The following is an 18,714-nucleotide window of genomic DNA, read 5'->3' on the forward strand; positions in this document are numbered from 1 at the left end:
TAAAAACTAACACACATACATGTGATGAAAAAAAAATGTATTGCATACACTGTAAAAGTGATAAGCATATATCGATCTCTAAAAACTGTCCTTTTTTCGAACATCAAAAAAAAAATAAAAAATATCATGATTGAACATAAAATTTCATATTTGGAGGCCAAAAATTTAAACGATTCTTCTTTTTCTGGTCTTATTTGTAATAACAGATTTGAAATATTGTCAAATTCAGATAGAGAGTTTCCAAAATTAACTAACACATCTGAAGTTAATAAACCTGCTTATTCCAACCTATTGAGGCCTCATTTACAGAAAACCAAAAATATTAGTCAACCAAGTTGTAGTAAATCAAGCACTGATTATAGAGAAAATAAAAAAAGAAAAGTATCATCTCCAACTTCCGAATATCCTACATCTCCTCACATCCCTTTCAGATTTGGACCATCTCAACCTTTACCACCCTTAAACAAGGAAAGTTTTTCAACTGTAGACAATGAGAAAAATAAATTAGTAGATTCTTTAGTAATTCTTTTCTCAGATTTTATTCAAAATATTAATTGTTTAGAACAGGCAAAATCACTTGATATCAATATGTTAGCCAAAGGTATTAATAATGTTGTAGATAATATTTTTAAAAAATAACTAATCTAATTACTTTCAAAGCTAAACTCAAAATAATACAATGGAATGCTCGATCAGCTGTTGCTAACAAAAACAGCCTTCTCAACTTTTTAATAACCGAAGATATTGATATAGCTTTAATAAGTGAAACTTGGTTTAAACGGGATGTTGTTTATAGTTATAGAGGTTATAATGTAATACGCGAAGATCGGGATGGCGGCTATTCCGGAGTTGCTATTTTAATTAAAACTGGTATTCCCTTTGAAAACATAAAAATTAAAAAAAATTATAATAAAGAATTGCTTGCTTGTGGTATTAAAATCAACTATAACAAAAGTCATTTAACTTTACTCTCTGTATATAGGTGTCCGAAAGCTAAAACTAACACCGAAGATTGGGATAAGTTATTTTCTCAATTAAAACACCCTTGTATCATTGGAGGAGATATGAACGCACATAATTCTCTGTGGGGCTCATCTAAAAATGATAAAACAGGCCATCAAATTGTGGAGACAATTCAGAATCTAGATTATGTGGTAATGAATAATGGACAACCAACTTGCCAAACGAGACCAGGAAACACAGATTCCATGATTGATGTCACATTTTGCTCACCTTCTCTCTTTGATAAAATTTCGTGGTCTGTAGATACTGATACTTTGGGATCAAATCACTTCGTTATAAGGGTTGTAATCGATATCTTGGGAACTGATGCGAATATCATTTATCCCAGCAGTAAGTGGAACATTAAAAAAGCCAATTGGTCATTATACTCTCAGTTAATTGAAACCTTATTAACTAACAACCCTCACGCCTACTCAGACACGCAAGAAAAATATAATTTCCTTATTGACTGTATTAATGAAGCTTCTAAACAATCAATTTGTCAATATAAATCATTTAAATGTAAACGTACTCCCGCTCCGTGGTGGGATTCGGAATGTGATGAATCCGTTGCGGAAAGAAAGAAAGCATTAGTAAACTACAAAAAAAATCCTTCTCTTGAAAATTTTTGTAAATGCAAAGAAGTGAATGCTCGTGTCAAAAAATTCCTAAAATTAAAGGCCAAACAAAGTTGGGTTGAATGGTGTTCAAAATTAAATAAACAAACTCCATCTAGTCTTATTTGGAACCAAGCAAGGAAAATGAACAGGAAAAAAGTTAACTTTCCACTGCCTCTAAGTAACACATAGGTAGACGACTTTTTTGATAAAATAGCTCCACCTTACGTAAATAACCAGATAGATGTAATACCATCTGAAACTCTCTCATCTGATCAGAATCATTTTCTCTTAACAACCTTTTCAAGAGCTGAATTAGAGTTTGCCCTTGATAATCGCGTTAGTACCTCACCAGGATATGATGCAGTCAAATATCCTATGATACAAAATTTGCCAGATAACGCAAAAGAATTACTTTTAAATATATTTAACCAGATAATTTTTGAGGGTAAAGGCATAATCGATTTTAAGCGTATTATAGTTGTCCCTATTCCCAAACCGGGAAAAAACCCTAAATTAGCTGAAGCTTACCGACCTATATCATTATTATTATGTATATTGAAGACTCTTGAACGGATGATTAAAATTAGGTTAGATTGGTGGCTAAGGGATCAAAGTCTCTTACCCGCTAACCAACATGGCTTTAAGAAAGGTTATGGAACCTTAGATTCCTTAACAACACTTGTTGTAGACATTCAGAATAGTTTTTCCAGGAACAGTTATGTACCTGCTTTATTTTTAGACATCGAAGGTGCTTACGACTCGGTATCTCTTACAATTCTCCAAGAAAAAATGATTAAATTTTTTCATATTCCAGCGCAGTTTGCTTCTAACGTTGTGGACTTGTACACAAATAGGATAATTTATTTAAAAGACAATCATACTCTTATAGGACCTAGACTTAATAACAAAGGATTACCTCAGGGCTCCGTTTTGAGTCCTATTTTGTTTAACATTTACACAGCAGATCTACACAACATCACTATTACTAATATTGCATTCAATATTGTACAATATGCTGACGATTTCTGTTTGTATACAGAACACAAAAAATATCAGCAATCCATTGAAAACCTGAATAAAGTGTACGGATTCCATAAAAAATGGTTTATAGAAAATGGTTTCGAATTATCCTGCAGTAAATCACAAGTTTGTTTATTTACCAGACATAACTTTCCTAATGCTAGTACAATCAATTTAGGTGGGCACCAATTTTCCCTTAAAAACACAATTAAATATCTGGGAATGATACTCGACCAGAAATTGACCTGGAAGTTACATATTGATGACATGTTGAACAGATGCAATAAGGGATTAAACTTTCTTAAATCAATTAATAAAACTTGGTGGGGATCGGATGTTGAAGTAAGTTTATTATTTTACAAAGCTTACATACGATCTATTTTGGATTACGGAAGTGTTTTGTATGGATCAGCAAGTAATGTACTACTAAATAAAATCAACGTTTTACAGAACTCAGCCTTACGAATATGTTTAGGAGCCATGAGATCCACTCCAGTACAAGCTTTATATTTGGAAGCCTTAGAACCTCCTTTAAATATAAGACGAAGGTTTTTGTCCAAAAAATATTTAATGAAAGTATACTTACTGAACTCATCTCTATACGAAAAGATAGTCACTTTGAATTGCCATGACCTGACAAATAAATATTGGCAAAAAAAGAAATCTCCCTTACTTTGCGAAGCGTATAATCAAAATATAGCACTTTTAAAAAATATAGATAGAACGAACTACATATTCAAAAATTACTCTTCTTTCTTTTTACATACAGATATTATTGTACCAAATTATAGTGAAAATATATATTTAAATAAAAATATTGTTCTATCTATAACAAGCAAATACAAAGAGGCAATAACTCTATATACAGATGCGTCTAAATCTCCAGATGGAACCGGAATGGTCTTTTTTTATACCATCGGAACATATAGAAAAGAAATTCAAACTGAACCCGGAAACTTCGATTTATACAGCAGAGGCTATTGCAATATATGAAGCTTTATTATATGTAGCTGAATTTGAGTTTGCCCATATTCTAATTTTGTCGGACTCCTTAGCAGTGTTAAAATCCATTGGTAAATATGGACCACCTAACTTACAAGACTGCCCATACATTTATAAAATTAAACATATTATTCAAACTCTTTTAACTAAAGGAATCAATGTACATTTTCTCTGGATTAAAGCACATGCAGGATTTGAACATAATGAATATGTCGACTTATTAGCCAAAGAAAGCATTTTAACCGATACTGGTATTCTACATAAAGTAACGCTTTCTGACAGTATTGTTTCTTGCAAGTTAACATTACTTCGAGAGTGGAGCTACCAGTGGAAGGAATACTCTTTTGTGAACCAAAATAGATACTCGATAATTCAGCCAGATATTCCCAAATTTCCTTGGTACAAGTCTTTTAGAGCTTCCAGGAGGCACATAACCTCCATTATTAGAATACGTTTCGGACACGCATGTTATCCAAAGCACTTATTTAAAATAAAGGTGTTGGATGATGACAAATGTGAGCATTGTGGAGAGGAAAGTGATTTAGATCATATATTTTTTGGTTGTTCTAAAAACAGAGTCTACTCATCCAAACTTATAAATGATTTATTAAAATATAAAATAGCAGCTCCTTGGAATATACTATATTTATTATCACTTGGCTCTGTAGATATTTACAACTCCTTAATTAAATTTTTAAAAGACAGCAAATTATCATTATAATTCTCTAAAAATTATTTAGTTAATCTTGTTACCTTTGTCTTAAACCATTTGTATAACTTCCTCCTCTCCGTGACCTAGTGTTGTTGTGTCTTTTATAAATAAATGCCTTGATAGGTCCCTAGGCGAGAAGAGTGTGTCCCTGTTCTCCTAATATCGATGTAATAATCTTTTATTTTGATAGGGCATTTAGGTAAAAATTATAATGATGACTGTCTTAGTCCTTTTGTGTCTGGCTGTATGACGATAAGTCTAAGCAAAAAAAAAAAAAAAAAAAAAAAAAAAAAAAAAAAAAAAAAAAAAAAAAAAAAAACATTTATCACTTCCATTTATCACTTCCATTTACGGATCGTAGTAGAATTTCCATTGTTAGAGCCTAATCTTCAAAACTTGTAAACAGTAAATTTAGATTTTAAGTTTTGGCAACAAAATTAACATTTTTGTTTAAAATTATCTCAGCTAGTTGTTTATTTGAAACATTTTTTCCTACGACGTATAATTTCTTCGTAAATCGATTTTTCCGTTTTTCCCTCATTACGAGTGGGTTTTTAGGGGGAAGCCGGGGAGTAAAAGTGGTAAACTTTTTTGCATCTTTTTGGGATACCAAAATTGACATTCTCACCAAATTCAGCTTGTTCGGTTCGTATAATTTTTAGAGGTTCAGTATTTTCCTCTGGCAACTGGAGTATATATTATTTTAATTAATTAGTTTAAAAATGGTAAGAAAAACACGATCATAAAATTATCTGAGCATAAATATGTCATTCAACGCATCTGACGACTCGAAAATGTTGGAAAAACTACTGTGATTCATAAGAAGTCATTTACCAAAATTCATAGATAACCAGCTAATTTTTTAGGGTACTTTCATTAACAGCAGCAAAAACAACTTTTCATATTGTCTGACGGAATTTGTTTTCGATTTTCCTGTGTAACGTGTGAAATGTTTCGGGAAAATTAGAGGAAAAACTCGCTAGAACCAAAAAAAAGTCGCAGAGGGAAACTGTGTCAGACTCGGCTTAATGAAGCGATACTCAAAGCTTGGAGAGAGTATATATCATAAACTTTCTTGCTGACAAGCACTTTAACTATAAAAAGAAAGAGGAACAACGGAATCTTTCTTCATAAACGAGAATACTTTAATACATCAGTATAGTGACAAAAAGGATAAAATTAAGAACGAGGTAATTAGAGTAGTAAGTTAAGGAGTGGCACTAAGTAATGTCAGAATCAGAAGGAATAGGTGCATATGGTTAGTGCACGTTTAACAGCGAAGTAATAATGGTATAATTCGAGGAATCGCTGAGTTGTAAGTTCTTGAAATAAGTAGGAGAAAAAACCTTAAAATAAAGATATTTTTAATTAAAATTTTGGTTACGGTTCTGAAATTGTTGTCTTGTTTGACGATTTCCACTCCGGAAATCGTTTTCAAAAAGATTATTTAAGAATTTTGTTAAAACGAGTGTATAACCGCCAAGTTGTTGAGGTTGTCATAAAAATGATTCTCTGATTTTTAAATAGTCCTAGATTTACTTACATATTCATTTTTATTTATTAGGCAATTTGAAATTGATTTAATTCATACATACATCTATCCATTTCAAATTTTATTAAAAATTGCGGGTCAAGTTTTTACTGATTTTTGGGAAAATGTCATTTAATTAGTCTCAATCATCCAATTAGGAGAATGACGTTATTTGTTTAAAGTATGTTGCCAATAAACACATCGCTTTGTCGTGAATTTATCAGTTTTATTTTTTATCGTTTTGATAAGAGTCGGACTAAAATAACAAACAGTCACGACTGGATAGAAATCATTTTTTACAATCTTTAGCAAAATTATGGAATATTGAATAAAAAATACATTGTCTACAAGGTATATGTACATCGCGGACTAGCCGTTTTTTGAATATCTAAATGTAAATAATTCAAGATAAACCAGACAATTTGATAAGTTTAGGGAATGTTGGCTGAGCTATTTAATGAAGTATTAGACGAGCTTACCTTACAAAGACACGTAACGAAATTTTTACGAATGCAAGAGAACAATAACCATCGAAGTGTGTACCGTGCTAGGGTAATTTAGATTATGAAGAATTAATCTTAGGATACCGGAGCACAATAGGCTCGAAGGATTCGTTGCTCAGTTCTGGTAGATTATGGGCGGGGTCGTTCGTAGAGATGAGTAAGACGAGAAAGAATATATATAGAACGACAAAAAAGAAACACGGAATAGAAACAGCTTTTTTAAAGAAAAAGGGCACCACTGTTTTTAAATGTTTAAATTCCAAAAAAACAGAATGGTATATTTACAAAACAAAGAGAAAAGCAGATATCATTAAATAAAACATTGTAAGTCACTAAATCAAGCTATATTCAAAAATATATACAATATATACCACAAAATAATCACATTAAATATTCAGATATACTAATCAAATATCATACCAAATGATATCCCAGCAAATGATCAAATAACATAATTAGACAACGTGATCAGATAGAATAGTTAAATATCACATCAATTAACAGATAAATATCATACATAGTAAATAAAAATAATCAAATCCTTATATCACTTATCCATAAATTTATATCAAATATAATGAAATATGAGGACTAGCCTAATGTCTTCTATGTAATGGATTAACTGTGCAAATAAAACAAAACCTAATATTAAAAATGATATGCGAGAATCATTCTCTCTCCTGCTGTCACCCACAATGTAGCTTCTTAAATTTAAATAATTTTTTTTAACTGTTTGTCTTTTGTCTAGTGTTGTGTAAATGTATTATTTAATGTTTATCACATTCATAGAAGTGCTGGATAGCCTACAGTTTTGACGAAATGCCCCTGAAGATGCTCTGAGAGGGAAAGTACTTAGGCAGGATTTAATAAAAAACTGTGCTCGATATCTGCCTTTTATTTGATTAAAGTTCATTTATTCGAGCATTTAACTATATATCACTTTATTAAAATGAATGTTGCATCTATCATGGAGCTCTGGGTTACTTTCCTCAACCTAGTTCTCGGAATATGAATATTGAAATGTTCCTATATGTTCTCGGAATATGAATATTGAAATATTGAAAATTGGAAGTTCTGGTACTAGTGTAATAAGCCGGAACCATGTCTACGGAGATGAAATTTATATCAATGAATTCTGCTTCACTTACTAATGATTGTGCAATGATTTTTATTCGGTGCAAAACGTTCTTTTTTATGTAATTTCCATTTAAAATATGCCCGATTTTTAAAAGCCACCGCCATTATTTACCATGAAACAACAAGAAATGACAGGAATGACAACTGTTTCTTATGGCCAAGAAGGGTAATTTTAACCAGTGTTGCCATAGTTATTCAAAATTATGTTTTCTAATGAAAAATAAAAATTTACCTAAAACGTAAAGTTTATAAATTATTACCTACTTTTAACTGAAAATTATAGCTTTTTTACAAGGGTCAGGTTAGATTTGGTTACGTTACTTTACGTTTATTATCACGTTTACTTATGAAAAATAAAAATTTTGATTTTTAATTATACAAAATTTTATTCTTATTACTGCTTTTTTACCAGCGTTAGGTTAGATTTGGTTACGTTGGTTTAGTTTTAATTTCATGTTTTCTTATGAAATATAAAAATTTTGATTTTTAATTATATTATAACATTTTATTTATTTATATTACTGCTTTTTTTTACCAGTGTTAGGTTAGATTTGATTTATTGGTTTACATTTTTAATAATAAAATAAGACGATGGTTAACGGGTACTCGTTTTGCACGTGGTTATTAAGATTGGATCTACCTGTTTTAATTAAGGTAATTTTCATGAAATCTTTAGATCTTTTAAAGGTTAAAACTGGCAACAATGTCAAAAGTACATAAAATTTAACTTCTTGCGCATGGCTGCCATATTGTTTTGATATATTAAAAATCTTGATTAATTTAAACAATTTTACCCATTTTTTCATAATTTAACAGTAAAAAACAGTGATATTTAATATGTTTTAGTTACGTTTTTTTTATTAAGACATGTATATATACTTTTCTTTGCTTTTTATGTAATTTTTTTTTTTGATTCATAGTACTTTTTTGTTATTTTTTCTGTATTTTAGATTATTTGGGCACTTTTACTAGTTTAAAGCAAAGAAAACATTAAAATTTGAGTTTTTTTTTCACTTTTTCGGCTAAGTCCACAAAAAATTTGGCATTTTAAAGGCGTTCCGGCTTACTAAATAATTACCGAAGTTCTTTTTAAAAATTCTAAACAATTTCCAGAGATATTCCTTGAATGTAGATTTTTAAGGGTATTGTACCTCCAGCAAATAATGAATGACTGCATGAAATAAAAAACATATTGGTATACAATGTTTTTTTTTATAATATTGCTGGGGCAAATATTAAGCACTATAAAATTGCCCACATCCTGTCACAATCGATCTATTGATTGGTTCGGAGCTATACAGTACAGTGGTATGAATGTAGAGTCTACCAAGCAACTGGCAGGTATCGGTTGTTCTGGTCTACCAGTGGACGAGAGCCATATTCCGCCGTGTAAATCGAATAGCGAAGTAAATGGGCTATGCTTGAAAGAGCATGATCACCGTCAGGAGTAACGCCAATCGTAATGTACATTTACATCATAATCTACTACGTGGTTGATGTACAAACTGTTGAAATGCCAGTTATGATACAAAAATCGAGGTCAGATGGAAGAAACACAATACTCAGGGTCAGCTAGAAGACTGCATGCTACAGCACTGGTGCTGCTGTTACAATAGGCCAGGCAGAGCTTTGGAGTAGACCAGGCTGAATTCTAGGGTCGTATATGATAGACGATTAATTTATAGACGAGCCCGTGCGCCTCGTCAGCAACTTCTGAGGTCACGCTTCCTGTTGGTTCAGCCGTTTGGACCAACCAGAGAGTAAGTTGAATCGTCGAGAGAAAAGGAAGTACCTGATTGGCCAAGTGCTGCATTAATCATGTGCCACCGTGTTAGCGCGATAAACAAGGGAAGAAAGTACATGTATAAAATGCATCCCACTTTTTGGCTATAATATTGACCAGAATCAATAGTTTGCATGAAGAAAATAATATGTATGTTATTCCTCCAACTTATAAAGTATTTTATATGTAATATGTACGTATTGTCTCTAGGGATGACACTAGAGTTTGTAGTATCATTCTTAAATCTAGTTCATTATTTAGCCACATCGATTTTTTCTAAAACCATTTTGTCCCTTACTAATAGATTAATAACAGATGTTACAATATAAATATATACCTATATATATATATATATATATATATATATATATATATATATATATATATATATATATATATATATATATATATATATGTATGTATGTATGTATGTATGTATGTATGTCATATATATATATATATATATATATATATATATATATATATATATATATATATATATATATATATATATATATATACACGAAATACTGGATATTATTGACTGTCGATATAAACAAACAACACAATTTATTATGGCTGCAGTCAGTAGGTTTGGCCGGTATGTTATAGAAACACTCTTTTGACTTTTGGTCGAGCTTTCGGAATTCTTTTATTACTTCTTCAAGACACTGTAATTAGAAGAAAGTGTAAATATTTACAACATATCTCAAATTGTCATTACAACTTACTAGTCGTTGAGATTATTTTTCTAAAGCTACGACACTCAACATTAAAAACACACATATAAAATATAACATTTAAAATAATGGACAATATACATTTTAAAATTTAGTTGGAAAGTTAAAATTTTGTTAGTGACATCTTTTCATGGTGTGTTTTGACTGATCCATAGAGAACAGAAAAAAAACAAAAATAGTGTGATTAAAAAGTAATTAGGAGTTCTTGCTATTATATTAATGGAAGTAGTATCTTAAACCTGTCTTGATAGTATGCAACATGTTTTGTATGCAGGTGTATTACGGTGTGTATATGTAAAAGTAAATCTTTATTTTATTTTTGATGTTTTGTCAGTAAGTAACAATAAATGTTGCTCAATTTATCTATATCTGACTTTTTATTTATACAAGACGTATTAGATTTTATGAAACACATTTCCAAGAAAACACGTTTTGAATGGTTTTTTTCTTTAGCCAGAATACAGGAATCCTCGAAATTAAATTCATGTTTTAAAGTTAATGCATGTTCTGTGAGCGCACATGCGTTTATCTTTTTGGTTTTTATGTCGCTGCAATGTGATATTACTCTATTGTGAAAATTACGAGATGATTCTCCGATATACACGTTTTTACAGTTGGCACACGGTATAGAATAAACAACATTCAATGACTCCTGTATTGTGAAAGGATCCTTTGTCTTTGTGTACAACTTCGATACTGTTTTCACATTCTTAGTTGCAACCATACGTTATTTTAGATTGTGGTAGCTCTGATGTGTTCTGTGTCAATGTCTGTATCAGTTGTCGGACCTCATTCACCTCATTATTATGAAAATTTTGGTTGTCAGAAAATTGCAAAGGAAAAGGAGAACCAAAAATGAGTTTATTCAAAAGCCCTGTAGGATAGGAGTTCTCTTGTAGTATAGATCTCAACTTTTTTAGTCCCTTGTCCCTGAACTCGATGTGTGATAAGTTGATAACCCTAGTTTTAAGGGCCAAAACCAAATTTGTTTTCATCTTAGATGGATGGTGAGAATAAAAGTTTATGAAACGGTTACTAAAACAAGGTTTACGATACCACTCCGTCCTTAGCATGCCATCACTGCCACGATGTATAAGCATGTCTAAAAACGGAATTATATTATCAGTTTCTATCTCAACCGTAAACTTTAAGTGTTCACACTGGGCGTTAAAAGTGTTTAGAACATCAGTTTCTTTGTTTTCAGGGACCGATAAGATCAAATCATCTACATATCGTTTGATAAAAGGTATGTTGAAAAGGTATCTTTTCCTTACATGTTCTTATAAGTTCATCCAATACAATATACATATATACATACATACATACAAACATGTTGCATACTATCAAGACAGGTTTAAGATACTACTTCCATTAATATAATAGCAAGAACTCCTAATTACTTTTTAATCACACTATTTTTGTTTTTTTTTCTGTTCTCTATGGATCAGTCAAAACACACCATGAAAAGATGTCACTAACAAAATTTTAACTTTCCAACTAAATTTTAAAATGTATATTGTCCATTATTTTAAATGTTATATTTTATATGTGTGTTTTTAATGTTGAGTGTCGTAGCTTTAGAAAAATAATCTCAACGACTAGTAAGTTGTAATGACAATTTGAGATATGTTGTAAATATTTACACTTTCTTCTAATTACAGTGTCTTAAAGAAGGAATAAAAGAATTTCGAAAGCTCGACCAAAAGTCAAAAGAGTGTTTCTATAACATACCGGCCAAACCTACTGACTGCAGCTCTAATAAACTGTGTTGTTTGTATATATATATATATATATATATATATATATATATATATATATATATATATATATATATATATATATATATATATATATATAATAAGTTCGAATTATCGGGTAAAGTGGTCTGTAATGAAAATCTTTCGTTTTTCTAAATTACTCAATATTTCGCCATTTATTTAACAGCTTCTTCAGGAGTAAACTAAAACAATTTGAACATTACAAAAAATGGCGTACAAATACATTTTAAAACACTTACATAATTTAAAAGATTTCGCAAATAAAAAATGACATTGAAGTATTTGAAATATTGAATGTCAAGATTAAATTGTCTTAAGCACGTTCGTTACAGCTATACGATAAAAAATTAAAATTATTTCAAATGTAAAAATAAAAATAACAATAAAAGAAAAGTTAGAAGAATAATATTTCTTTGATGAATTATTAAGGTTAGTTGTTATTAAGATGAATGTTGGCTGTTTTGAATATTTATAAATTTTGTTCAATATGTTACAATATATATTACTTAACTGTCCAGTGTCCGTTTTATAATTTAAAGTGTTTTTATTTTTGTTAATGTAACACATCTCAAGAAATAATCTACTTTTGTAGTTATCAGTCTGTGCCAAAATGTGAGCTTTGTTATAGTCTAGCATATGACCAGTGTTTTCATAGTGCTCAACCACTGCGCAAGTATTTTTTCTCAAGCGGCAATCACTTTTATGTTGTGTGATGCGTTGTTTTAGCCATTGTGATGTTTGACCAATATAGCTATTTTGACATAATTTTGACAAACATCCTAAACCCAGTACCAACCTTATATAAAAGTAATGTCGTTTATGAAATACCGTGTTTAGGATGTCTTTCGAAATAATCATTTCTATATATATATATATATATATATATATATATATATATATATATATATATATATATATATATATATATATAATATTAATTTATGTATGTATACATTTATTTATATTTAAATTCATTATATAATAAACTTCAAACTTTTTAATATTCCTGTATATTTTTGTTTTAGACTTATAAAGCTGGCATTGTTTTATATAAACAAATTGATAACTTGAATACAGTGGACACAAATTTAAGAGAAAATGTGAATAGAAGTGCAGCATTGATAAAGTCATATAAAAATCAGGTAAGATCTTATCCCAGTTATTTGAGAAACAAAGTTTTAATTTAAATGTAAAATGAACTAAGACATCTACAATATTTGGTTTTGATTCATATTATGCTTCAATAGGGATAGGAATTAAAATCTTATACAATTGGCTTACAGTCCCACTGTTAAATTATGTGAATAAACCATGTTAATTGTTTCTTTTGGACTCCGTGTAGGATGTCTTTGTTTGGCTCCTTTCTTCCTTTTATCTTATCATTCCGGATTCTTTCCATCCTTCTCGATCCACAACTGATTTTCATAAAGTCCGTTCCAGTAGCCTATAATTTTTTATTATTATTTTACTAATATCTCATACTTCTGCTCTGTTTGTTATTACTGGCTTTGCCTATAGTAAAGTATAGTCTCAGTTATCCGCTATAAAACCTAAGTTTAGGCCTGTAATAACATTGCAATAGACTTAACTCTTTAAAAGTGTTAAATTTATGCACTGTATACTGTATGTACATATTAATGTAAACGAGATATAGAATCAGTTTAACATTGACTTGACACCTTCACTATTAACGTGTAACAATTTCTTCATCGGTTATTTTATACTGGTCATCCCTTAAAAACTACTCTCCTACACCACCCAAAGGATCATTTTGACATCCAAGGATAAGTGCCACTAAGGGCAAAATATTTTCCCGAACTTCATCCGGAGTGTTGTCCGCGTTTTTTTCATCCTCACCCAACAGATTATCCCAAGACTCAATATAGGGATTAAGTCTCGGCCATCGTTTATTTCTTGTATCATGGTTGATAGAAGAATTCTCCGGTAGTTTCTTTTCAGCGTCTTCAAGACACTCTGATCCATAGGCTGACAGATAGCTGTGACGTTCGGAGGGCCTTTATATCGCCATGTTTATGTTCACTTTCATCAGGATGAGTCGGCGCATTATCTAACAGTAAAACTGCTTTTCTTCGTAGATTATTGTCTCTTAAAAAGTTCTCTGTTGATGGCACGAAATACATGAAGATCCACCGGTCTTTAAAAATGTCACTGCTCATCCATGCAGTTTTCTGATTCCAATATTTCACTGACAGAGCGTGTTTTGAAGTTCCCTTAAATCTGGGGTTCCTTGCCTTTCCAATCATTGTTAGTTCCATCTTATGGTTGGATTGCTACAAGCCAAAATGGTTACTAGCTCTTTGCTGCGTTTATAGCCAGGAGCTGCTGATTTACGTTTAGCTGCAAGACTCTTTTTGGGCAACATTTTATAATTAATGCCTGTTTCATCATAGTTAAATATTTGATCAACTATTAAATTTTCAACCTTAATAAATGCTTGAAACCTTTTCTTAAATGTAGTCATTCCTTCAAAGTTTGGTAACAAATTGTCACTGCAAATAGACAGCTGACGAATCTCGTAGCGCTTCTTCCAGCGGTCTAGCCAGCTGATACTTGCTGTAAAATCTGCTCACTCCCTTGAAATTCCTTTCGGAAGTGCAATTCCTTTCAGAAGTGCAATTCCTTTTCTTTTAATATATGCCCGGATGTAGGCACTCCTTTGTCCCTAAATGGGACAAATCAATTGTACAAAGCCTAGCTAGTTTTTTCGTTATCGCTTTTTTTCATGGTTTTTCTGTCTTTTTCTCAAATCGATTTCAGTGACTCGCGAAGAACACCATTTTTCCAATTCTGATCGGTTTTTCCTCCAATCTACAATAGTAAGACGACCAACATCATAGTCATCAGCCACTCTATGCAGTATGACACCTTCATCAAGCCTTTTTAATGCATTTAGTTTGTCTTTTACTAAATTGTACTGGTACTCAAAACGTTACAGTAAACAAAAAACCTTACTGTGCACCGAATTCACAAAAAGGAACTGTAGTTGACTCCACGAAAGCGTACTAGCAACTAAAGTGAGAGTAAAGTTGAATCACAAGGTGTTGTGTGCGTGGACTGGGGTGGAGGACGACAATCACCTGTTTTGTCTGGCGCCAAATTCCTGCTGTAGGTGCAGTCATTGGCGCGCGGCGGACCATTTTTAAACATATATTTTGTTGCCTAAATGGTGCGACGGATAACCGAAGGGCCGATGACCGAGAATCTACTGTATTGGTTTTTTGTTATTTTGCCTCTCTGCCTCTGTCATATGCTTATATTTTGTATTTGCATGTTTTTTGTACCGAGACAAATGTCAGACAAAGGTCGAGACAAATTAAAAACTTTAAAAACGCCAACTGAATCATTACAAATGAGGTACACTGGTTTGTCTTTAAACTCTGTGAAAAAATATTTCCATGACCATTCTTCGTTAAAAACTCGACACTCGGAAGTTGCGTTTTTTCGTTGTCATTTTACTGCTGTAACAAAACAAACCAATATCAATACATCGCTCAAACAAGCGAATATTAATTTTATTGTTATGCGATTTACTAAAAATATGCTAAATTTAAGCTTTATCCGCTGAATATATTTGCCTCAAAATTGAGTTACAACATTTTACCCCAACAAAAGATGCATACCTACTGATGTCTACTACGCAAGACCGGATTTTAACGCTTCGCGGACCGGAGATGACCTACAAGCCGTAGTTTCCCCATCCCAGGCCATGAGCTTCTCCTGCTGTTCGTGATGTGTTTATTTGTTTTTTTCTTTGCTTGTCACTCTAATATCCTTTGGTATAGGTACATTAAGCTGTCATTTTTTGGCTTTGTAGGTTATAATATTAGTTATTCATTGTTTTATGTTCAGTTTTATTTGCTGTTCGGTATAATTATTTTTCATATATATAAAGGTTTTTCAAAAACGGTATACAGTATAAGAGAAACACTAATTGAAACTTTGTTTTTTTATTTTAGGCGGATATATTTGTCCTTCCAGAATATGGTCTCACGAATATACCACCCCCAACACTGGCAAATTTATATCAATACAGTACTACAATTGGTGAAGTCGGCGATAAAGTGTGTGGCAAGGAGGGACTTGATGTAAGTTGTTTATACATTTAACCCAGGTTTTAGTTTAATCATATCGATAAAATGATAAATTATCACAAACACATATTTCACATTATTATATGTAAGATATATTAGAGTTACTAAAAGGATAATAAAGAAAAAAGGTTATAGCTAGAAAGATATGTAGAATTTTATGAGAACACGCCAGGAATGTTTTAATAATCGAAAAAACTTTAAACTGGTTTCCCCAGAAAGAATAAAAAGTGGCAGAACCCAAATACTCCAGTGGTCAGAGACGAAAATGTCACTAAACCTCTAAAAATCATACGAACAAGCTGAATTTTGCCGAGAATATTAATTTTGGGACCCCAAAAAAGATGCAAAAGAGTTTACCACTTTTACCCTGGGCTTCTCCCTAAAATCCCCCCTGGTAGAACAGTAAAAAAATGTTTTTTTTTAAGAATCTGTATGCCGTAGAAAAAAATGTTTCAAATAAAAAATGTAGCTCAGATAATTTTAAACAAAATATTTATTAGCGCTTTTTGTGTACAATGAACCGTTTTCTCACAAACGATTGAAGCGACCGTCGATTTTGAATGTCAGTTACGCTCAATCAATGTTGACACGTTGGTCTCAAGCGGCCTCTGAGTTTCAATTTTTGCTTTCGGACCATATGAGACCAATGTGTCACCACACCATGCTGATGAAATATATTCACAGATTTCGACTCGCAAAGGTTTACGTCACGGTGCGAACTTTCTTTACAATATCGGATCGGTTCAGTTGTTGTTGAACTTTTGGTGAGTAAAGATGTCTATTTTTGAGAAAGAACAGCAACGTTTAGAAAAGTTATTGCAATAATGTTTTTCCGACGAAGAGGACGTGAACGATTTTGAACGCGACGGAATATCAGATGAATTTGAACTCGAATCAGAGAACGAGTCTGACTCTGATTCATCAGAATATCAGCCATGCAAGAAGAAGAAAGTTTTAACAAAAATATGTGGCTTAAAACGCACTGCCAATTTACACAAAGTGAACTTAGGTGCATCGACATCTAGTGAAATTATCCAAGCAGTCAATAAACCACAACACAATATAGCGGATACCATTGAAGCTGTTATTCAACAAATGCAGGTTTTCTCATCAAGCGACGAAGAAGAGGCCCAACAAGTTACTAATGCTACATATGTCTGGGAGCCAGTCAGTGGCAATTACCTGAAGAAATTTGATTTTGTGGCAAACGAAAATGGTACTGGATTTCGAGCGGAATTGTATGAAACTATGTAAAATAAAACTACATACGATTTTTACAAATTGTTTGTAAATGAGGATATAATAAACTTAATGGTAATAAGCAAAAATAATTTTTTTTCGTGCATTGAGAAAAACGATGATCCTAATTCTCACGCAATATCCTGGAAACAAACAAACTCAGATGAAATACAAAAACTATTCGGAATTATTCTTTGGATGGGTTTATGTCCATTTCTTGAAGTGAGGAGCTATTGGTCTCGAGACAAAATATATAGTAATTATATCTGCAAAGTTATGCCTCGCAACAGGTTTCAACTTTTACTCAAGATGCTCCATTTCAGCAATAATCCAATTGAAAAATTGAGAATTACATTTCAGAGCTCGATTGACCTTCAGAAAATATATGTATCCATGAAACGTTAGTTCCGTTTAGAGGACGGCTAAAGTTTTTACAGTATATCAAACACAAACGCTATAAATTTGGCATTAAGTTGTTTAAATTATGCCTTGAAAAGGGTTATACCTATAACTTTAGTATATATTGTGGTAAATCCAAAAACGAGCAAATGTCAGTTCCATCCAAAATTGTTATGGATCTAATGGACAATCTCTTAGACAAAGGACGCACACTTTACACGGATAATTGGTATACCTCTTGCATGTTAGCAACTGAATTATTAAAGCGAAATACCCATCTTGTAGGAACATTACGTGTAAACCGAAACCGATTCAACCCAAAAGATGTTACTAAAAAAAACTTAAAAAGGATGAAACGGTTGCAGCTGAATGTAAGGAAGGAATTGTGGTACAAAAATGGCGCGATAAACGCGATGTTCTGTGTTTAGGTACTAAACACACAGCTGAGATGGTTCCAGTAAAGAAAAGAGGACAAGACATTTTGAAGCCAAAAATAGTTATAGATTATAATAAATGTAAGGCATTTATTGATCTATCAGATCAAGTGAAAGCCTATAATACATCCTTAGGGGGAAGCTTAAAATGATACAGAAGGAAGGTGTTTTAACTCCTAACGGGAACGTGTCTTGTAAATGTTTGTATTGCTCATCAAGAAATAGCCAATGTCAATTACTAAATTTAGAGAGGAAGTTGTAAAGGGGCTATTGCGAGAAGGTGAAGATTTTACGCCAAATAATAAAGAGTCCGAGGAAGCCTCACATATACTGGAAGATCTTGGCTGAGGTAATAGAAGACGTTGCGTTATTTGTTATGCGAAGATCTCTGAACAATCGGGTTCCAAGGAGGCCTCAAGAAAAACCCCACAAAGTTTACTGAAGTGCTCTAATTGTAAAAAACATTACTGTATATCTTGTTTTTTTTTTGTTCCCTTTATTTTAAGTTTTCATGTAGAGTAAAGTTTTATTTTTATGTACATGTACTTTTTTGTAAGTAAATAAATAAATTTAAATTATAGAAACCTTTAAAAATTACGATTTTTATTTAAAACAAAAAAAGTCATATTGCTGTAGAGTGCCACAACGGTCTCGTATATAAAGACCAAATATAGCAATTGGACCGTCAGGCCATACGTTTCA

General features: G+C 31.7%; 1 protein-coding gene across 1 annotated transcript in view; it reads left to right on the top strand.

Annotated features, from left to right (window-relative positions):
* The window catches only part of LOC140434469 (vanin-like protein 3), an 81,541-nt gene that overhangs the window by 36,778 nt on the left and 26,049 nt on the right, over positions 1–18,714 (top strand). Inside the window, exons 3-4 of the mRNA XM_072522766.1 lie at positions 12,854–12,970; positions 15,806–15,934. Coding sequence (XP_072378867.1) covers positions 12,854–12,970; positions 15,806–15,934 — 246 coding nt within the window. The remainder of the gene's footprint in view (positions 1–12,853; positions 12,971–15,805; positions 15,935–18,714) is intronic.

The sequence above is a fragment of the Diabrotica undecimpunctata genome, chromosome 2, assembly GCF_040954645.1.
Source record: "Diabrotica undecimpunctata isolate CICGRU chromosome 2, icDiaUnde3, whole genome shotgun sequence".
In the NCBI taxonomy this organism is placed as follows: Eukaryota; Metazoa; Arthropoda; class Insecta; order Coleoptera; family Chrysomelidae; genus Diabrotica; species Diabrotica undecimpunctata.